The sequence below is a fragment of the Notechis scutatus genome, chromosome 4, assembly GCF_049901735.1.
Source record: "Notechis scutatus isolate UNSWTSFEM ecotype Mainland chromosome 4, rNotScu1.2, whole genome shotgun sequence".
NCBI lineage: Eukaryota > Metazoa > Chordata > Lepidosauria > Squamata > Elapidae > Notechis > Notechis scutatus.
Window position 1 is genome coordinate 123,594,643 of NC_142012.1, and position 22,109 is coordinate 123,616,751.

Sequence of the window (22,109 nt, forward strand, 5' to 3'; positions counted from 1 at the left end):
CATTGTTCATTTTCTTTACATTTGATTCCCAACATTATTCCATTATTAATCTTCCAGGCACTTAATAGTCCTTTGTATTTTACATGAACTTTACAGTAGTTCTTGTACCTTTGATAGTTCTTATGTAAACTTTAGAAATAGAATATAATGAGTGATATATTTGAATTAAGTTGAATCATTATGTTATATTTCATTTGTTTTGTCTTGGTCTTCAGTAAATATTTATATTTTGTAATTTTAACAGATTAGATTAGTTCACTGCTGATTAATAGAAGGAAAGGGTATGTCGGATACTGTCATTTCTTTAAAGGAGCAGATCTGCCATTTGCAATATATCTGAAATCTAACTTAATTCATTTAATCATTTGATTTTTATCCCGCCTTTATTTTATAAATAACTCAGGGGAGCAAACATTCATAATACTACTTCCTCCTTCTATTTTTCCCACAACCCTTTGAAGTAGGTTGGGCTGAAAGAGCACATCTGGCCCAAAGAAACCCAGCTGGCTTTCATGCCTAAAATGAGACTAAAACTCATAGTCTCCTGGTTTCTCAGCCAGCTCCTTAACCACTGCATTAGACTGGCTCTCTTCATTCTTTTTATTCTTCCTTGAAAATCAGGCATTAACTATGGCTAGAGGTTTCTGTCAGCTGCATAAATTGGCTCTTCAAATGTTTTGTCTATCACTAGAGATTATGTAGATAGAAAGCTGTAGTAAATTTAACAAAAAGATTTTCTTAAATACAAATGTAAATTAGAAACAAGAACAGTAATAAAGTGAATCTCATTGTGTACTTAGGTTGGATTTCAGAGAATAATTTTGCCACAGTTACCATAGAATCTGGACTAATGAGTAAGTTCAAACCTTGACAGAAAGTATCAGGACATTTACACGCATAACGAACCTGTAATGTGAACGTAGCATTCGCCTCTTGAAGTGTGCCTAGATTATTTTGTTTTTCTCTAGATCATAATTAACAAGAACTGCAGCCTGAGAGGATGTCCAGTGCAGTCTGCAATGCCCCTTTGCTCTCCGCCAAACTCCCCTTCCCATTTTTTTGTACTATCTTGTGATGATCAAAAAGCTTTTAAAAGTCAAAAGTAATTCAGTTGTTTAGAAATAGGAGGAGGTGCTTCTTTTTAGGACAAGAAGCAATTAGTGGGAATTACCTGGAAATAAGAAATTTCCTGACAATAAGGATTGTTAAGCAAGGAACAGTTTGCCTCCTGGAGGTTTTCAAGAAAAACTTGGACAACCATTTGTCTGAGATGGTATTAGGACTCCTGCCTTGGACAGGTAGGTGATGGACTATAGCACTTCCCAGGTCCTGTCCAGCCCTATGATTCTATGATTTATTGGATTGCTTTGATCAATTCTTCATCACAACAAATATTCTTTTCAAGATTTTCATATCCCTAGGTTAAAAAGAGCTGCCTCTATTTTTTCTTGTTTAAGAAAGAAAAACAAGAATATGAGAAAGAATACAATTATACAGTACCTTCACAATTTTAGTTGGCAGAAAATTATTTAAAAATAAAATGAAAACTAATCAGAATAAGTCTTGCAGTGTGGCCATTTACATGTGGTGCACTTACTGGAGAGATCTTCAAACAATGGTAGCTGTGCATCCCTACTTAAGTCTGTGTCTTGATATCAGAGGTTGGAAGAAGAAGAAAAATAGAAATAATTTACTGAAGCAAAATTGTAAGTTTAAATAATTGGAGGTTTATCAATGAAGAAGATGTTGGTAATGATAATAGCATTTTCCACATCCCCCCTTTTTTGTTATGTGATGATATTTTTAAAACTCAGAGTAATGATGCAATTTCAGTATGGCATACTACTACTCTCCTCTGCTGTATCTTAATTGGCATTGCATTATTTTATTTATTAGATTTTTATCCCACTTTTATTACTTCATAAATAAGTAAAGGCAGTAAACCTACATTATACTCCTTCCTTCACCTGTTTTTTCCACCACAACAACACTGTAAGGTGGATTGAGCTGAAAGTGTGACTGGCCCAAAGTCATCTAGCTAGCTTCCACATGTACACTCACAGTCTCCTGATTTCTAGGTCAGCATCTTAACCTCTATACCAAACCAGCTCTCTATGTTACCGTGTTTCTCATATAATAAGGCCGGGTCTTAAATTTTTTTTTTGAGCCCCGAAAAAATGGCTAGGTTGTCTTTTCGGGGGTGAGTTAATTCCCCCCCCCCTTGCATCTTTGGGCGGGCGGGCGGTGACAGCTTGGATGTTGACCTCGGCGTTGGTGGGGCACTTCATATCGGGGTCAACGCAGGCAGCACCATATCCGGGTGTGCAACAAAAGTACTTCCTAATGGCAAGCCCCCCCACCATTCCCCCCCATTTCGCATGTTTTAATATAGGCCTTAATTTGGGGGGAGGGGCTTAATTTCATTTCATGCCTATAAAACATGCTGGGACTTCCTATTGGGGGAGGCCGTATTGTTGGAGAAACAGGGTATAATCATAGTGTAGTGTAGTTTAACATTTTTCACTCTTATGACCATTGCAGCATCCCCATGGTCACATGATCCAAATTCAGTCGCTTGGAAACTGATTCTTATTTATGATGGTTGCAGGGTCATGTGATCATCTTTTGTGACCTGAGAAGCAAAGTCAGTGGGGAAGCCAGATTTACTTAACAGCCATTGACTTTGCTTCTCAGAAGGTCCCAAGTAGTGATCACATGACTTAACTGGCAAGAAAGATTGTAAAACGGGGCAAAATTCACTTAACATCTGCCTTGCTTAGCAACAGAAATTTTGATCTCAATTGTGGTCACATGTCTAGGACTACCGGTAGGCTAGGCTAGACTAGGCTAGGGAGTGGGAAACAGAATAGAATAGAATAGAAATAATGATGTTATGATCTAGTCTGCATTCTCCCTTAGTATCACAGGTTGTCCAGCCTAGATTTTAGAGATAGAGATGTGTTTTAGCACATCTTCGTCTAGAAATGATTTTAGTAAGTTGATAGAAGTTGTGTAGTAACACAGCAACCCAAACAGTGAAACTGATATGTATACTTGCATAATAAATGCTTGACTACGTGAATAGTATTGCGTTTGTTTTATTAAATTTAACAGTGAGAAGCAGTACTTTGTTTTTATTCTTTTGTGAAATGTTTTCACAGGAACATTTCGTCAGTCTGGATGATCCAGCATTGGACGTTGGGCATCACGCTCTGCTTAGACAGGAGCAAACAAAGATTTGGTTTGAGAGGCAAGCGGAAGAATTCCTCCATGAAGTCTTTTATCGAAAAGGTTGGACTTAATAAAAAAGAAATATTTAATGTATTGGTTCAATTTATTAATTTTAAATATTAATTTTGCAATAGTAAAATATTTGTCTCCTTTCCTCTGCTTATCAACTGCCAGTGTAACATATCCCAATAGCCTCCCTGGTCCTTAATTTTTTCAGTCTCTTTCTTTCCCTTCCTCCTCTTTCTTTCCTCACCTTCCTATACTAATGACCCAATGTAGCATATTATATTGGCCTGTACATTCCCCAATCTTCCAAGTGCCTTCCTTTTCCTCTGCTCTCTCATCTGCCTCTTAGTGTTAGTATGGTGACATATCCCTGTCCCTCATCTTCCCATTGTCTTTCCTTTTGTCTATCCTCTCAGCTTCTGTGATGTCCTAGTATGGTGCATTCCACCAATTCCTTTGGATAAAATTATTTGATCACAGAGATTTAGTCTTTGAATTGAATAAATTGGTAGTTCCTGACCATGTTTCTGTTTGTCTCAACCTTCAGTGCTGCCCTTCATCTTATCCTTCACAATGTCTTAGGGGAACACATAATTTTTTGACTGAACCAAAGTACTCAAGTAGTTTTGCTTTTTCTTTGTTCTTCAAATTACTTCCTTTGTGTTTCACTTACAATAAAGCATAAATAGATAACCCACTGAATATTTGCAACACTTGAATATAGTTACTGCATTTCTGTTCATCTTTCCACATTGGCCAGTTCGTTAATTAAAAGCAGTGGATAAGCAGCCATTTGGGAGCAGGAAGAAAGAAATGGATAAAGTTGCTGTTTGAATGTTGAATTAGTGTGTGGAGGAGGTATGAAAATGTGCATATATTTTTATAGTCTCTTGAACATGTGTGAGTTGCCAAAATTTCCCAATCTATCCTGGTAGTATGAAGAGAAAATTGAGTATTGTTTATGTCTGTCTTCCACTATCAGTGACCTAAGTTATTTCCATCACTGAAATTCTTCTCTTATTTATAACCCTTATTTATCACAACATACTTTCCTCCCTCATCTGTCAAAAGTGCCTTGTGTTATTTTTGTTGATGGCCTTATGTGAGGTTTTAGCATGTAGATTCACAAATTAATAAATATTGTACAAATTGATTTTGTCTTACTCATTGAAACTCCATAGAATTTCTGGTGCAAATTTTTAACAAACTAGAAATACATTATAAACTGAATATTTGTCCAGATCTATTTGTGGTGTTACATAGAGCCAGTTTGATTTAGTAGTTAAGGCTAGAAAGCAGAAGATTACAGAGTTCTTATTTCTGGAAACCAGCTGGGTAACTTTGGGCCAGTCTCTCTCTCTCTCAGCCCATGGCATCAGGCTCAGGCAATTCCATCTCAACCAATGGATCAAGAGTCATTTCTGAAAAAAAGTGCATGCATTTTTCCTGCATTTCAGGAAAAAATACCAGGGGAAAAATGTATTATTTCATATTTTGCATACTGAAATGCTTAACCTGCGTTGTTTTCTGAAAAAGAAGTTAAAGTAATTATTGGTTAATGTCCACTCATATAGCAACCAATCAAAGTTACAACAGCACTGAACAAACAAAGTGGAGTTATGGGTCCTCATATGCTGCAGCATTCCCATAGTCACATGATTGCGATTCGGGTGTTCAGTAAATGGCTTGTAAGTACAATGTTAGAGCACCCCACTTTCACGTGATTGCCATTTGCAACCTTTACTGCTGTCTTCCAACAAGCATCGTCAATAGGGAAACTATCAGGAGGTTCCAAATGGCAACGCTGTGACTGTGCGACACTGCGACTGCCTCGTTAGAATTGTCTAACGACAGCAACTGGAACTGCTGCAGCTCCTATCATAAGTTGGCACAGTCACATGAAATTGCACCTTATGACTGTGTTGCTTAGTGAGACAGTTTCCAGTCACAATTACCATTAGTGAGCAAGAATTATTTGTATTTCCAAGTTCTGCTTATTATAATAGGAGAGGTTGAAATATATATTGTATTTAAGACCCACCTTGTTTACTTGTTTTCTGATAAACCCCTAGTAGTATTTTCAAGCCTTTAGCAGGATACAATAAAACCTGATTTTGGTGCTGGTATTGCTGCTGTGTTTTTAATCGTGTATATATTTTTATGCTTGTTTATTTAACTCTAATTTTATTGTACAGAATTGAAATTCATAAATGTATATAAAAACAGTAAACAAAATGCTGAAAATAATGGGATTGTTAAATGATTGATTTGGCAAAATTGTGACGTAAACTTGTCTTATCACGTAGCAGCACTAATGAATGATGCTCTCAATATTAAATTAATAAGAAAGAAAAATAATTTGTAGGATTAGAAGTAATCCTTGACTTACGACCATTTGTAGGATTAGAAGTAATCCTTGATTTACGACCATAATGGAGCCTACTTGTACTAATAACAATAATTTTTACTTAGCACATTTCAAGTATTCACAGCATATATGTATTATGCCAGTTATCCAGCAGGGTTCAATCCATCAAGCATTTCCAGATTCTTTTTTTTTTTTTTTGCATTTAAAATTGTATTATTTTATCAGAATATAAAATACAAATAAAGTGAAAATATTCAGAGACTAAGAGCGAAAAAAGAAAGAAGGTGAAGAAGAAAAAAGGTGTTGACTTCCAACTCTTTTTAGCACAGTAGAAGAAAATAACATTCCAGCTTCAGCTTTTTACTTTACACAATAATATATATTAACCATTTCTGTAACAACAAACCTACCTAATCAGCAAAACCAAATCAACGTTTCATTTTTTTCCATCACAAGCACAAAATCCAGAAGCAATTTCCAAATGAAAACAAAATTAGATATGTTCTTTTCTCTACCTTTTTTTTTTTTGCTATGGGAGATGATTTATATTTCTGTTTATATTTATTAGTCTTTATAAACTATCATCAATTATATTAACAAAATTTTCTACACTGTCTCAGGTTCTTTAACCTTAAAGGGGAAATACCTTTTTAAACATTAATTTTAAAGCTTTAAACTTTTCTTTAAAAAATACATATTTTTTATTTCTTCCTAACATACTTTCAAATTCAATAATGTTTTATAAACTTTAGGAATTACTGAAGTATTTTGTATATAAAAAACCATTTTCAGACACACTTTATGAACACAAAACTACACCAGAGCTTTCTTTCAATTCAATCTATATTTATAAAAGCAAAATACCACTTACTCATCATCACAAAATCTCCAGGACCGTAAAGCCTACAAACTTGAAATTTGGCATGTATGTTCCTCTTGGCTTCTAGGTGCTCACTAAGAAAGGATTTTTCAAAATGACCATCAGAGCATTAGTATTTCGTATGTTATTATTTAAACGCTCTGATGCTAAGGAGTTCTACTCTCCCTCCCCACCTGAAAAGAAATCTGTTCCGAATGCAAAACAAAAGCAGAGGAAAGGAGTTTTAGTTTCACAGCACCAAGCAGCTTTGGTGCAGACCAGTTGAGTTAAGCCACGCTCAGGCTCCTTCCTGTCGTCGTCTTGCTCACACAGAAAATACTGTTTCACTTTCCAAACAGCTCTCAATTCTCTCACACACTGACAGGATTCTAGCCAGATGAATACCGATGGACACTGGTAGGCAGAGGCAGAATCCCCCCCCCTTTATTTTCCTCCCTAAAAATTAAGCCTGACCACATAGTTTCATAGCGAAGCACGGGTATCGAGCTAGTTAAATATTTCAGACTTGTAAAAATTCATTTTAAGTCCAATGAACTCATTAAAGTTAAGTCACCTCCTCCAGCTTATCCTCCTAGAATAAAACATTTCTTCTCTGGAATGTCTATCAAGACTCTTTTTCTCAAGGAGTTCTCAATCTTGTTAATATCCATGAAGAAAAAGTCCCAAATTTACTCTCTTGGGAGTTATAGATTTACTTGGGACAGTATTCTGTGTGCCTTTGGCATATAGCCATGTGGCCATATGACCTCAGAAAATGTCTTCGTACAATGATGGTTCCCTTGGCCAAGAAACAGTGATGAGCACTGTGCCCTAGAGTTGGACATGACTGGACAGGGAAACCTTTACCTTGTTTCAGTTGTGCTGAGAGGGTAGTATTTAAACCATTATCATAAGATTGGTATTAGATTTGTATTCTAAAGTTGCAGTTAAATCCTTTACATTGTCAGATATTTGTGAAATTGCCTCATGATGTTGTAGAAATTTCCAGGTCCTTTTGACTAAACAGTATCATCTATTGGGATCCCAGAAATGTGCCTCTTTTGTTGCAGTTCTGACTTTGTGTTATGAGATTCCTCCTCAGATCCAGGTGCCCTGCACTCTGTTGTCATTTCGTGGAATTTTGAAGACCTGGCTCTTCATCTAGACTTTAAGCTAGGGTAGTTGGAATCCTTTGCAGGGCTGGCCAGATTTGCCATCTCATTCACTGTTTTTATCTGGATTTCATATTATTGTTTGTTTTTACTCTGTGAACCACATACAATCAATGGATATCAGGCAGTGTCCAAATCAAATAAACAATAAAAATATATCACAGTGTTGAGCTGGCATTTTAAAACCATTGAACGTGAATCTAAAAATATTTGGATATATTTAGATTATGAATGTATAATTTAGCTTTTCATTTTTTTCTGAGTATTACTATTTCAAATTTTATGTCTTTTAGGTAGTCCCAGGGTCTCAGACCCCAACATTCCCTTAGTGGCCCGTGAGATCATGCAGCGGATGATCCGACAATTTGCTGCTGAATATACCTCAAAAACTAGCTCTACTCAGGACTCCAGTTCGCCCAATAGCACAAAGAACCAAAGCCTGCTGAAAGCATCTCCGGTTGCCTCATCCACTGCAGGTGCAAGAGCTCAAAATCCCGTGCTCAGCAAACTTCTCATGGCTGACCAGGACTCACCCTTGGACCTCACTGTCAGAAAGTCACAGTTGGACCCTAGTGAACAAGGTATGTATGCCATATTTCTGTCTTGTTTTTTGCAGGTAGTTACAATATGTTAGCCATGAATTATTAAATGAATAGAAGAATAAATTATGATTGTGATATTTGGGAAATGTCTGCCCTACCATATTGGCCCATTGTACCTGAGATCTCAAATTCTGCTCCCCCCCTCCCCCCCCCAAATTTACGAAGAGATGGCTATATTGGGAAAGCTGTTTCTCCATTGAAGGTCTACGTAATGTCAGAGATGAAGCCACATTTCAAAATACCAGAACCTCTGCTGAACTTTAGAAATAATGAATTTTTTCATTCTTTATGCTTCTGCAATCCAGTATTTTTCTTTTCATGTTGATGGTAGCTATTTGTATTTCTGCAGTAGCTGGCCCAATCAATATTTGTCTGTAGCTTTGCCTATATTCCTTTTGAAAGAAACTTCATTTTTCTGACAAATTGGGCATGTGAACAATTTTTATTTATTTGTTTGCTTCTTTATGAAATTTGTATGCCCAAATTCACAACATTTCTTCACTGTGCAACAATTTGGAAGAGTACATATCTTAGGGGCCATAGATCCCTGGGGAGATGCTATTCCAAATTGTATGGACTGCAACAGAAAAGGATCACGTCCTGGATCCTACGATGACATTGTTTAATTGATGGAATCCAATGCATGCCAAATTGAACATGATTGGCAGACACCAACAGGAGACAGATGATCTTCCAGATAGCCAGACAGTATGCCACTGAGCTTTATAGATAGCTTTATAGATTATAACCAGCACCTTGAATTGTATTCTGAGGCCTACATGTCACCAGGATAGCTCAGAAAGAAGAGGGGTTACATGGATTTCCTGTGGCATGCCCATAGTTCCCCATACTATCACATTCTGAACTATCTGCAGCTTCCAATTGATCTTCTGTGACAACTTCCCATAGAGTGCATTGAAATAGTCTACATGTCAGGTATCAGAGTTTGAATGACTGTTCCAAGGTCCTCTTGATCCAGAAACTGGTGTAATTGACATACAAAATGAACACTTTCCTGGTCACCTTTATCAACTGCTTTTCCAAGTAGAAACTTTGAGTCTAGAAAGATTTTTAAATTGCTTAACTAGCAAAGTGAAATGCCATTCAGGGCTAAAGATGGAAAGTCTTCTGTTCCACTAATTCAAATACCCACAATTCTTGATCTTGCTAGGACTCAGCCTGAGTCTGTTTCTCCCCCTCTATACCTCCAACCTGTAGGCATATCTTCCACTGGTCTCACACTGATATTAAAGAAGAGTCAGAGATTAAATCCTATGACAGTCTGCATGTCAGAGACTATGGTCCAATATCATTCCTTCAAGATACAGACTTGCCAACAAGTGCATAATCACCTCACCCTCTATTTTTACTTTGGGCAAAAGGTGCAAGTTGAAGCATTGTTGTTCTTTCAGAATATCTAGCTTGAGAAAACCTTTGCTTGAAGTTACATAAGTAAGAGGTTTCCTACTTACTTACTTACTTACTTACTTACTTACTTACTTACTTACTTACTTACTTACTTACTTATGGTTTCCTACTCCTAGTCTAGTTAAGGAATACTATTTTTAAAATTCCAAAAATGGCTGAATAAGACACCAGGAAGAAGCAGAAACAGAAAGGGAGGAGACATGTGAAGAACAAGCATTGTAATCCCATATTGTGAAGACTGATAAAGACAGGTTTTATTTCCTAAGTATTCAGTTAAATTGAGAGCAAGATGCAAGTGAACATGCATTGAACTTGAGAAAGGACATAATGAAAAGCTTCAGTTTTTAGGCTGAGTTTAGGCTGAGGGAGAGTGACAAAGAAGGAGGCTTTGTGTTTGTTTTACAATTTACAGTATATACCCCCAATTATCAGAAACTCTTGAGTAGCTTGCAGTACAGGTATACTTATAAACTTATAATTGTATGGATTTATTTTTAATTAATCTGATGTGACAGTTTGGGAATAGCTTGGTCATAAACATTCCCAAATGCTTTCCTGAAGAATTGTGTTTTTATAGCTCTTTGAAAATGTTGCAAGGTGTGGATGGTTGCATATCTATCTGGTGATATAGTGTGCCAAAGCCATTATTGAGAAGAGTTGAACCTCCAGTCCCTGAAGTTGGCCCTCCTGCAGTGATCAGACCCTCCACAAATACTTCCCTCATAAGTGCTTAGTGGTCAGACCTATTCTGCCTGAAGAAGCTGGTCACAAAGATAACGAGGCCCGGAGCTCATAGGGCTTTAAAAGTGATAGCCAGGACTTTGAATTGCACTGGGCTGCCCTTCAAATCTACCTGGAAGATTCAGTTATTACAATATGCAGCAGTCCATGCAATTAAGGGAGCAGTAAACTTTGCCTGTAGAATACCATTAAAATGGGAATTAAGAAGGCAAGCAACAGGCAGCCTTCTTCAGCTGTATTCTAATAGCTGAATCTTCCAGGTAGACTTGAAGGGCAGTTCAGTGTAGAGCACATTGGAAGAATACAGCTGTGTGGCAAGAAGGACATGAGTGACTATGAGTAGGACCGCCCGATCCAGGAAAGGGGATAAGAAAGAACGTTAAGAGCAATGTACTGTTGCTCTTCCCTGGTAGAGAAACTTAATATTCTAATTGACCATCTGGTGATATTAACAAATTATATATTTATATAAATGGACCTTTGTTCCCATTTCTGCAGTTTATGTGAATGGTAAAAAAAAAAAACCTTCATTATTCACTAGAAAACATTTCATATACCTTTAAGTTTGACATGTTCTGTTTTTGAGTATTATTATGTGTTTTTCACATGTACAAAATTGAGGATGGGCTTTTCTGCATGCACAGAGATTGTTTTCAAGGTTTTGTTACCCATTGTTTTGCTATCCATGGATAGGCTGGAATGGAACCCCTACAAGTAATGAGGTCTTGAAAAGGCATTGCCTACTTAGTAACCCACCCCATTTGCAGATGTCAGAGGCAAAGTATGTATTGCTAAGATGATGTGAGTTTCTTTTAACTACCAATTGTTTTGAATAATTATAAAATCAGAATACATTGACAGTATAAAAGTTTGTGAGTGTTACTTAGCTATGTAAGAAAAGATCTGCAATAAGCTTCATTAGTGTGCTAAAGATAGTGTGGATGTCACTTAGGATAGCAACAATTTTGATCTGAATTGGTTAGAAAATGAAAAGCTTGATTTTTTTTTTACTCTATTTCATAAAGCAAAACTTGCAAACAGAATCTTAGATGTGGACATTTATAACTACATTAATAGAGGTGTGCGTTTTGAGTGGATGTAAAGATTCATTTCTCAGACAATTATTATTTTCCTCTTATTGCTTCTTTAGAGTTGTTTGTAATAGGTTTTTTTTTTTACAAAGTTACGTATTTCCTAAAGATTATTATTCTTAAGTTAGCATTCTCAGGAGATTTTCCATGGAGTTAGTTTAGAGAAGAGTATTTGACTTACTTGGGAAAATCCTAGAAAAAAGAATCAAGCAGTAGATTTGCAAGCATTTAGAAAGGAGCAATGTGATTTCTATAACCATCATTTAAACATAGGCTAGGTTAAACAAATCATAGTGGGGGTTTTTTCTTTCGACAAAGTGACTAAATCAGTAGATCAAGAGAATGCTATGGATATAATGTATCTAGACTTCAGTAAGACATTTCGTGAAGTTGATCAGAGCCACCTTCTTAATAAAATAGAACAATGTGGGATTGGTGATCCCACTACTAAATTAATTTTCAGTTGATTGAACAACTGTACCTGATGTATGGCTCTTAATTGATATATAGGTGGAGTAAGGTATGCAATAAAATACTTCAGGGTTCTGTCATGATCAAGTGATCTTCAAAATATTTATAAATTACTTAGAAGGGATTTAGTAGTGATGCTTAGCAAATTTACAGCTATCACAAATTTGGGGTGGGATTGTCAATGCCTCAAAAGACAAACTCAGGATGCAAAAGGATCTTGATAGACTTAAACATTGAACCAACAAAATGCAGTTCAGTGATAAGAAATGTAGTGCTCTGCATTTAGATAGAAAATGCAGAATATACAGATACAAGATAAATGGTACCTGGCTCAGCAGTTGTTGTAAGAAGGACCAGATTGTTCTGCAAACTACAGATTAAATGTGAACTAGCAGCTGCAGCTACCAAGAGTGAATTCAGTCTTGGACTGCATCAACATAAATTCAATGCCAAAACCACAGAAAATGATAGTTCTGCTCCATGCTGCATCAGACTATTTGGAATGATTGTACCCAGTTTTGGTTGCCACAATAAAAAAAAAGGATGCCGAGAAACTGGAAAGAGTGCAGAAAAGAGCTACATGCTGGTGAACGGCTTGGAGGCTAAATCATAAGAATGGTTAAAATAATTGACTATATTTAGCTTGAATAAGAAAAGATGAAGAGAAGACATAATAACAGCATTTCTATATCTGTAGGGCTGTCACAGGGGAAAAAATAGGATTTATTCTCCATACTTCCCAAGGGGAGGACAGAAACCAATAAGTGAAACTTTACAGAGATAAGGAGGAATTTCCTGACTATGAGAGCTGTTAAGTAATGGAACAGCAGCATGGGTGCTCCATCACTGGTTTGACAGCCATTTGGCTAAGATGGCCCAAGGATTCCTGCCCTTGGCAACTCAGACTAGAACTTCTCCAAGGTTCTTTTTAAACCTATGGTTCTATGCTACTAAGTAAATTTTATTTGAAAATCATATGAGAAAGAAATGTTTAGCCAGTCTCCATGTCTAAAATCTCAAAATATTTTACACATCTTTCTTGGATATAGCTTGCTGATGTAGACCTGCATGATTAACATTTTTGGCTAGAAATATTATACTAATTGAAAAGCTTTTCATTTTTGCTAGCAAAAATATTGAAGATTTTGCTTTGGGATATTTTTTGCTAAACTTGAGAATATGTTATAAACAATATAAATAAAAATACTTATTGATGTGCTAAGATACTTTAATGCGAAGTTCAGGAAGAGTCATTGAATTGAACCTAGATTAACAAGTTACGACCTTAACAAGTTTTCAAACATGTGTTTGGTTTTCTCATTCCTTCCCATTCTCAAATTACACTCATGTTGTTGCAGACGGAGTGCTTGATCTGTCTACTAAGAAAAGTCCTTGTGCAGGCAACGCCTCCTTGAGCCATTCACCTGGCTGCTCTGCTACTCCTGGGAATGGGTAAGAGAAATTCTTAATATTTTTGCTCACACCTAATGCTTGGTTATAATTGAAGTCAACTGCTTGTGATAGGTAGAGTTTTTAACTTCTTGGATTATTAATTAATTTAGAAAGTTTTTTATTTCCAATGTTCAACTATAAATTCAAGGGAAATAATCAGTCTTTCTGTTGAATACAGACATAGGGTTTTTCAGCTTTTAAAGTCTAAATTTATATCCAGTGATTAACACCCACAGACTTGATGCAAAAGCACTTAGGCCATTATTATGCTTAAAAACCTACCAAGAATTGTGTGAAGTACTAGTTGTGTGAACCAGCACTTTGACTTGAAGATTTACAAATTACATAGGTTCCATTTAAAACCTATATATGTTTATATTATCATAGCAACTCTATAAAGTTTATATTATTATTGCAGTTAAGCATTCCTAAATACAAGTAGTCCTCAACTTATAACCAAATGACTGTTTGAAGTAAGAGTGGCACTGCAAAAAGAGACTTATGGCTGATCCTCACACTTATGACTGTTGTAGCATCCCCCAGTCACGTGACCAAAATTCAGGTGCTTGTCAATGATTGCTATGTCATAAGGTCACATGATTACCATTTGCAACCTTCCCAGATAGCTTCTAACAAGCAAAATCAATAGCAGAAGTCAGGTTCATTTAACAACTGCACGATTCACTTAATAACCATGTGATTTACTTAACAACCGCAATTTCGGTTAACAACCATGACTAAATAGTTGTAAAATCTGACATGACTTATTTAACAATCACCTTGCTTAGCAACAAATTCTGGTCCTAATTGTGGTCTTAAAGCAAGAACATCCTATATAGATCATTTATAGAGATACTATTATGCCTGCTTATGAACTGTGCTTAGAGGGCCTGCTGCAGTTTTAGAGGATCTTCAGAAAAGTTTCCTGCCATCATCTTTGGAGTAGTGGATTCTGCTTTTCACAACTAATATGGCTACTACAAAGTTTTCACGTGGAAAATAGTGATATGGACTGAAAACAGAATGTAGTAACCATTCATCATAATAGATTATCCTGGGTGCAAAGACAAAACATAACAATTTAACTGCCATTGAAAAACTTGTAGAGAGGAAACATGTCAGTTAGCTTAAATCACCTATCATAGGAGGTTTAATTGGTTTTACTGCACACTGCAGAGAAATGATCCTTGTAGAAATGATCCCTTTCTACAATTTTTTTGTAGATGAAAGGTAGACCTTTGGCTTCTTAGCAGCTATCTACAACCATGTTGTTGATGGTTCTGTCAGTTTGGTTTAGTAGGCCTCTATAAAAGCTCTGCAGACTCCTATAACACACTGGATGAGGTTGGCTGAATAACTGAGCCAGGCCCCATTTTTCAATAGATTGAAATGTTATTAGCTGATAGTTTCAGTAATTTAACACAAACCAATCAAGAATGCTCAATATTAATGAACACAGTGTTTGGACAAGGGTGCCAGAGCAAACTAGTGGGTGAAGAATTGTACAAAATTTGTTAAAGGTATGGGAAAAGAAGAGAAATAAATCATTATTTATAACATAGTACTGTCATCGCACTAGTTTCTTACAATTCATTAGGTCAAGGAAGATTTGTAATTGTATTGGGGATGTTTTCAAAATAAAATACTGAATAAAAGCACTTTATGATACTATTCTAACTCTATACTGGAAAAGACTTCTCTTGAAAAAGCTTGTAGAGTCCTGTCGGTTCTGAATTCTTAGCTATGTCTGCTGATATAAGTCATTAGGAAGTAAAGATATACCGAATGGCATTGTAAGGGCTATAGTAGATATAAGAGTAAGGATAGACAACATAAAAATATTTTCTTCAGGCTTAGTTTAGCCATGTAAATATGTTATCGTTAGTTGGACTTCTACATAAAATAGCATTGTTTGCAACCACTGATTTTAATTGCAAAATGAAGTATTTAAATTGCTCATTACATGGATTCTTTATTTAGCCCCGTGATCTTTAGGCTCATAAAATCTCAAAGTTTGTTGAAGAGGAATATCTGATTATATCTGTTCATTTTCTGAACAGTTTAGCATACATTTCTGTAATTTGTTGTAAACATTACATACCACATGGAAAGTTGAAGATCATCTTCAAAAGATCAGCATATTTTGCTGTGTCTTATGTAAAGAAGTTGGCATTAAGAGTTGTCGAACAGTACTGTTTTCGGTTTATGCTTGTACTGTTAAGCTTAATGCCATTGAACATTTGTGTTCATTATTATCAGAGTAGTAGAAATATTCAGCACATGTTAAATGTCTATCAGAAATATAAACCACAGGACTGTTTTGTTCAGAAACAGTGAATAACACCTGTTATCAAAACAAAATGTTAAATTTGGATTCTAATTTGAAAACAGATGCCTAAAGGATTAGAATCCCTAAAAATTGTTTAAATATGTTCTTTATCCATTCCATGTTCTCAGATCTTTCTAGTTGTAAAATGGGAAAACTTGTATTATGTTTGTCCTAATGAAAACAACAAAGAGGAATGTGTTACATTTTGGAGGACTATTTATTAGAATACACTGTAAATAATTTTACGTGTTTTAATAGTCTGATTAAACTGGATAAAATTAAAATAGATTAATTCCTAATCTGTTGAATTAGTACAGTTGGAAGGTGCATAGACTGCTGAGTACTGTAGTTTTGAAATAGAAACTGTTTCTTCATGACTTGGCATAAATTAAAAAAGGAGGTTAATGTTTACTTGTAACTGATGATGTCAATTTTTTAAAATAAATTAAGTCTGAACATTAGCACTAAATTTGTGAACTCTTCGTTATTTTTGTTTTTGTGTTTAATGGAAAGAAAAATGATTTGAGTTCTGCTGAACAATTTTGATGCTGCAGCAGCAACTAGCATACATAGTGTGAATCCATATCGTTCAGAGCTTTCACTTTTTATAAAAAGTGCAGATGGCTGGTGTGTATGAGTGTGTGTTGAACTTGCTGCAATTTGTCACTTGGCTTACTCTTTTATTACTGTACTTGTTTAGTGGTAACGTCACACTAGTAATACAGTCGTGAATAGACTCTGGTGATTATTCCTTTCTTATCTATAATTAAGATGCTATTTTCAGACACTTGCGCGAAGTCTTTTCTGCTCCAAGATTTTGTGAACCCAACCAAAGACCAGCTGACAGGTTTCATTTTTCTTTGCCCAAAAAGCTTCTCTTTGTTTTTTGAACTTTTAAAAAAACCGACTGCTGAGACTTTAAAAAAATAATAAAACCACAAAAGTGATGTTACCCAAGCAAGGCCTTCTAATAAAGGAGTGGCCCCCTCACCCATTCCTCCCTACCTGTGCAAGTCCTGCTCACATCAGTTTCCTTCCATCCAATTAGGCGACCTGGGAGACCCAGCCAGCACCATGCAGAGGGACTTCGGAGTGGTGATGGGGTACCCCCAAGAAGCTGGCAGGATGGAACGAGGGAAGGGTCTGGCCACTCCACATCTCTCAAAGTTCCATTGGCTCGATCACTGCAGATAAGTGAAGAACTGCTGAGCAGAAACCAGCATGCTACCGCTGCCAGCCATGGGCCATCTGGGTTGCAGAATCACGGACAGCACATGATACTATCCAGGGAGGCTTCTTGGGCAAAACCACACTACGAATTCAACTTTACCCGAATGAAATTCAGGGGAAATGGTGCACTCCACAACATCAGTGACCTTCCTTTTCTTACAGAAAACTCTGCTTTTCAAAAAACGGCACTTCAAACTAAACAGGATGGGAAAAAAGACATGAGCCATTCAACTCCTGTGGATTTAAAGATACCACAAGTTCGAGGCATGGACCTTTCATGGGAATCCCGTTCTGGTGACCAGTATAGCTATAGCTCTTTGGTGATGGGTTCACAAACGGAGAGCGCGCTTAGTAAAAAGTTAAGGGCTATCCTTCCGAAACAAAATAGGAGGAGCTTGCTGGATCCTGGACCAGATTCCTGGGGCTCAGATGCTGAGCAATCTACCTCTGGACAGCCATATTCCACCTCTGATCAGGAGGGTGATCCTGGCTCTAAGCAACCTCGGAAGAAAAGAGGCAGATACAGACAATACAACAGTGAGATATTGGAGGAAGCGATTTCTGTGGTGATGAATGGGAAAATGAGCGTTTCCAAAGCTCAGAGTATTTATGGGATTCCCCACAGCACCCTGGAGTATAAAGTGAAAGAGAGGCTGGGCACTTTGAAAAACCCTCCAAAGAAAAAAATGAAATTAATGCGTTCGGAGGGACAAGATGTCTCTGTAAAGCTTGAGATAGATCCCCAGGGAGAGGCAGCACACAGTGCAAATGAGTCAAAGGATGATTAGGGATGTTGTAGAGTGCCAATTATGTAATAAACTGGGTGAGCACTATGGCATTGTTCAACTCCAGCTGTGTGTACCTAACTCCTCTTCAGCCACCGGGTGCAGAACATGTTCCATTGCAATTCAGCAGAGACTTGTGAGGGCACAGGGGGAAAAGGGTGCTCTGAATGTTGCATATTTGTAAATTTTCTGGCTCAGTGTGGCTTAGAGCCTTTTGTGTTTTGTTTTGTTTTGTTTTTTGGCCTTTTGCATGTTTCTCTAATATTTTATAGAGAATTGAGTTACCTCACAAAAATGCAGACATGGAAGTGGACTGCTTGCCTCTTGAGCCTGCATGGACTTTCAGTTATTTTACTGGGTTTGCTTTTTTCATATGGCCTTTTAAATAGTAATAATAATAATCCCTTTCTTGAGCTCTTAATACCAGACTTTGAAAACAAAACTGGATTATACTTAGATTTTCTCTTTTTGTTCCCTTGAATCCAACCAGTTGGTTGGAAAGAATTTTTTAAAATAATTGGTCTTTTGGAATTCAGAGATTTGGGGCTGGTTTTTAATTGGATCTAATAGGAGCCATTTTGTTTTAAATTCAGGAGGTTTTTTTACTTTTTTGCAATCTGCTTAGTGCTCACCTTGTGAGGCGGGTGGGAATGGGACAGGGGGGAATCTTTACATACGTACACTACCTGCAAAATGCTTTGGTTAATTTCTTTGGAACACTATTTTCATTGTAATTTTATTCATTCTTTTATAAAGGTGAGGGTTAGACTTGCCTGCTTGAGGATGTAGCCTTATCTCAACAAACTCCTTGTATTCTAGGAGAATCAGGGTACACTGAATGATACACTAGGGTATTCCTCATTTTAACAAGAATATGGTTTTTTGTGACCAATATGCTTTTCATAGATTTGATCCTGAGTTCACTAGACTGTGTGTTTCCAACAATTAGTTAAAACATACCTTTCTGGGAGTCAGAAATACATATAACAGTTTACTGTATTCTTGGGCAAACAAACAAAAATCCTCATAAATTCACTAATTTCTAAATATTACAACCTCAGTAGTCTAACTAAATAGTTGTATAAATGAAGGATCTATGTTATAATGTTCAGGGAAGAAATTTTTACAAATTTTAATAAAACCTATGATCAGATCATTCTGATCTGGTTTAGGCTGAGCATCTTATCTAGCTATAATGCTGTCAGGGTTGAACACCCAATGGGTGTTTCCTTTTTAAATACTAAAGTTGCCAGTAACAGGAAATGTTCTTGCATCTCCTGACATTTTGTTTTTCTTTTATCCACTATTGATTTAATAGTGGAGTAGCACACACATAGGTAGATCATCTGAAGCACTCCTAACCCACAATTCAGCCTTTTTAGTTAGCATATTTTCATTCTTACATTTTAAGCTTTAAGTAAAGCTTTCTGGATCTGCAGCTTCACTGGATTAGACTTAATGGTCCTTCAGGTAGAGAGACAATTTGATCATAGCTGTGCAAAAGATTGATAGGACTCCATTCTGCTTTGCACAACCAAAAGAGGCAATGGGATTTTATATAAGATGACATTAAGCACTGTTCATGGTTAGTTTTTGTCCTGATGACTGAAAGTGGATGCTATGATTCATAGGAAGATGGCCTAAGTAACCCCAGGATTGCTGCTTGAATTTGGGGCAATTAATTGTGGGCCTTCTTGATTTGTTGACTGAATACAGTGGATTGCTGGGAAGCAGAGGTTAGGCACACCATTGCTGTCATGTTAAATATGCACTTCTCATTCTTGAGAGAGATTGGGCTTCTAGCCCTTATATGCTTTGTACTACTGTTAATGTACTTTTTTTAAAATTACTTAATGTATTTCCATACTCAAAAAGCAGAGTTCCTTAGATGTCATCTCAGTTCAGACATCTATTTAAAGCCCTGTAGTAGTATAGAAACTCTGCAATATAATCCAGTTTCACTGGAGGTTGCAATAAAAATGCACTGTTTTAAATTTGTGGTATCATCTGCTATTGAAAATGTGGGAGAGGGTTTGCTGCAAGCTAGAAGTGTAACACTTGCATAGACTTTAGCTGTCTGAGGTTTAACCTTTTGTGACTGTTTTTATTTAAGTGATGTATGAATTGAGTTCCGTAAAATCTGTTATTGTATTTGGTGTGCTCATTTTACTTACTTAATATTTTCAATTTGTATCATTAAGTGGATGACAATCGTGCAGCAGAAAAATGGTGTGCCTACCCTTTAATGCTGCAGTTTAGAAGAGAACTAATTGTATGTCATTTCAGACCATAGGTTGAAAACTGTAAATAGATAGTGATAGTTGTGTATTCTTATTGCTTTGGTTAGAAAATGAATTAAACAACCAAACAATTTTCTCAGATTTAAGTCCTGGGACCTGAAGATTGTAAGATTCTTATCTACAAAGCTTTGAAATGTAACACTTATTATCTGTGATCACTTTCTATTCAGGTAAAAAAAAAACCCAGAAGCTTTGGAACAACCATATTTCCTCAAAAGGTCTCTGTTTTTAAAAAGAAAAGAAAAAGAAAGAAAAAGTAGGTTATTTTTAAAGCACTAATTGCATTACTTTGGTAATTGCAATATAAAATAGCCATTATTGTTTTGTGAAGCATGTTTAAAATTAGCTGTCCCTTTTTAAAATTTCAGAAGCCTCTCAAAAATAAACAAAACGCTGCTGAATATTCAAAAGATATAAATATATCTATATTTTATCTTATTGTAGGTTTTGTAAACTTAGTCGTAATATTCAGGTGCACCTTTTTAATGTTAAACTTTTGTTATAAGATTTCATCTTACTTGTTTTTCCCAAGGTGGTTCATCCTGTGGCTGTATCTTGCTTTAGATCCCTAAGTGGTCCATTAAAGTCAGACTGCTCTAATAGGCGCCTTTGGTGTAGCTTTGAGTAGTATTTGGGAGCATTTCGCTTGTAGAAAAAATGGAATCAGTGTTTACCCACTAGCGTGTTCAATTTTCTGCTGAACAGACATTTGCATTACCAAAATCCCAACTGATCATAGGTTGAAGTGGGAAAATGTGGTTTGCTACTGTCTTTGTAAGAAAATCTTTGTTTCCTCCCATTTCTAATAACTGGAGATTCTTGTAGGCGTTTGCAAGAAATGTTTGCCGTGTTTTCCTTGCTGATTTTCATGGCAGGTTAAGGAATAGCCAAGTGCAAAGTTTCAGAAGTTAAGTCTGTTGGAGGAAAATTTGGGCATTTTAATCATGTATGTTAAACATAGAACCAGAATTTTTATAGAAATATGGCATATCTGTTGATGGTGTTGTTTGCACCTGCACAACAGAAAGAAACTGTGAACATCATTTATGGCAGCCTCAGCTTTTAGAGACAGTGTATGAAGGGTGAGTTCTCCATTATTCCCAGCCCAGAAGACTAATGACTACGTGTGTGTGGATTTGAGAGAGAGAGAGAATGTGAATGTGTGTGTGTAAAAAAATGTTTAAAATCAAGTTTTCTATTGTACTGGAATTTAGATGTTGGTTGGTGACCTTTTGCTGCAGCGGGTTATTACAGATGACTAAGGCTTAGTGTTGTAGGGGTACAAGTGTGGAGTTAATTATTGTACAGTTCTGTGGAACAAGCCCCGTGTGTAGAAAATGTACCAGTTTTTTACTTGGATCTGTAAAATATAAAAGTTATTTCCTGAAAAATCTGGAGATCTGATGAAGAATTACCTCTCTACCAGCTATTTTAGGACCTTTTTTCCAGTGCTCCAGGCCTCTTCACCATAGTTATCAAGAATTCAAGTTATAGGATTTGGGCTATAGTCTTACTTTTAATTATCCAAGTGAAATAATCCCCAAATTGATTAATTAGGAGCATTTAAAGATCCTACACTTGAATCCCTCCAAATGCACCAAGAATATATCAATATTTCTTGCGAATTTCAAGGCTGGTCCCAACTGCCTAACAAAAAGCCTAGGTTGTATGTATTCTTAACTATGTTTTGAAACAAATCCGAATGACTTCTGATATTGTTTTAAGACAGGGGTGGGCAACTATGGCCCTTTTATGAATTATGGACTTCAACTCCCAGAATTCCTGAGCAAGCCATGCTAGCTCAGGAATTTTGGGAGTTGAAGTCCACAAGTCATAAAGGGGCCATAGTTGCCCACCTCTGTTTTAAGAATACGATGTGTCTTTTAAAGAGGAGAGCAGTATGGGACTGTTTTCTTTGTAATAGTTGATTTCGAACATTGTCAAAGTATAGGCAGTTAAGGCAATTTGATTTTAAGTAGATACAATATTTAGTCACAATTTCTAATCCAATACATTTTGGATTAAATGCTTATAAATATTGTGA

The 22,109-nt window shown here is 36.3% G+C and overlaps 1 protein-coding gene across 12 annotated transcripts in view; it reads left to right on the forward strand.

Moving 5' to 3' along the window:
- The window catches only part of LCOR (ligand dependent nuclear receptor corepressor), a 72,800-nt gene that overhangs the window by 26,510 nt on the left and 24,181 nt on the right, over window positions 1-22,109 (forward strand). For 7 of the 12 annotated variants that reach the window (XM_026672329.2, XM_087964689.1, XM_087964693.1 and 4 more), the window contains 3 exons: window positions 3,162-3,291; window positions 7,930-8,217; window positions 13,328-13,421. In XM_026672329.2, coding sequence (XP_026528114.2) covers window positions 3,162-3,291; window positions 7,930-8,217; window positions 13,328-13,421 — 512 coding nt within the window. Of the gene's footprint in view, window positions 1-3,161; window positions 3,292-7,929; window positions 8,218-13,327; window positions 13,422-16,798; window positions 20,322-22,109 lie in introns of those variants that run through there. The other 5 variants (XM_087964696.1, XM_026673046.2, XM_087964697.1 and 2 more) reach the window with 1 other exon arrangement.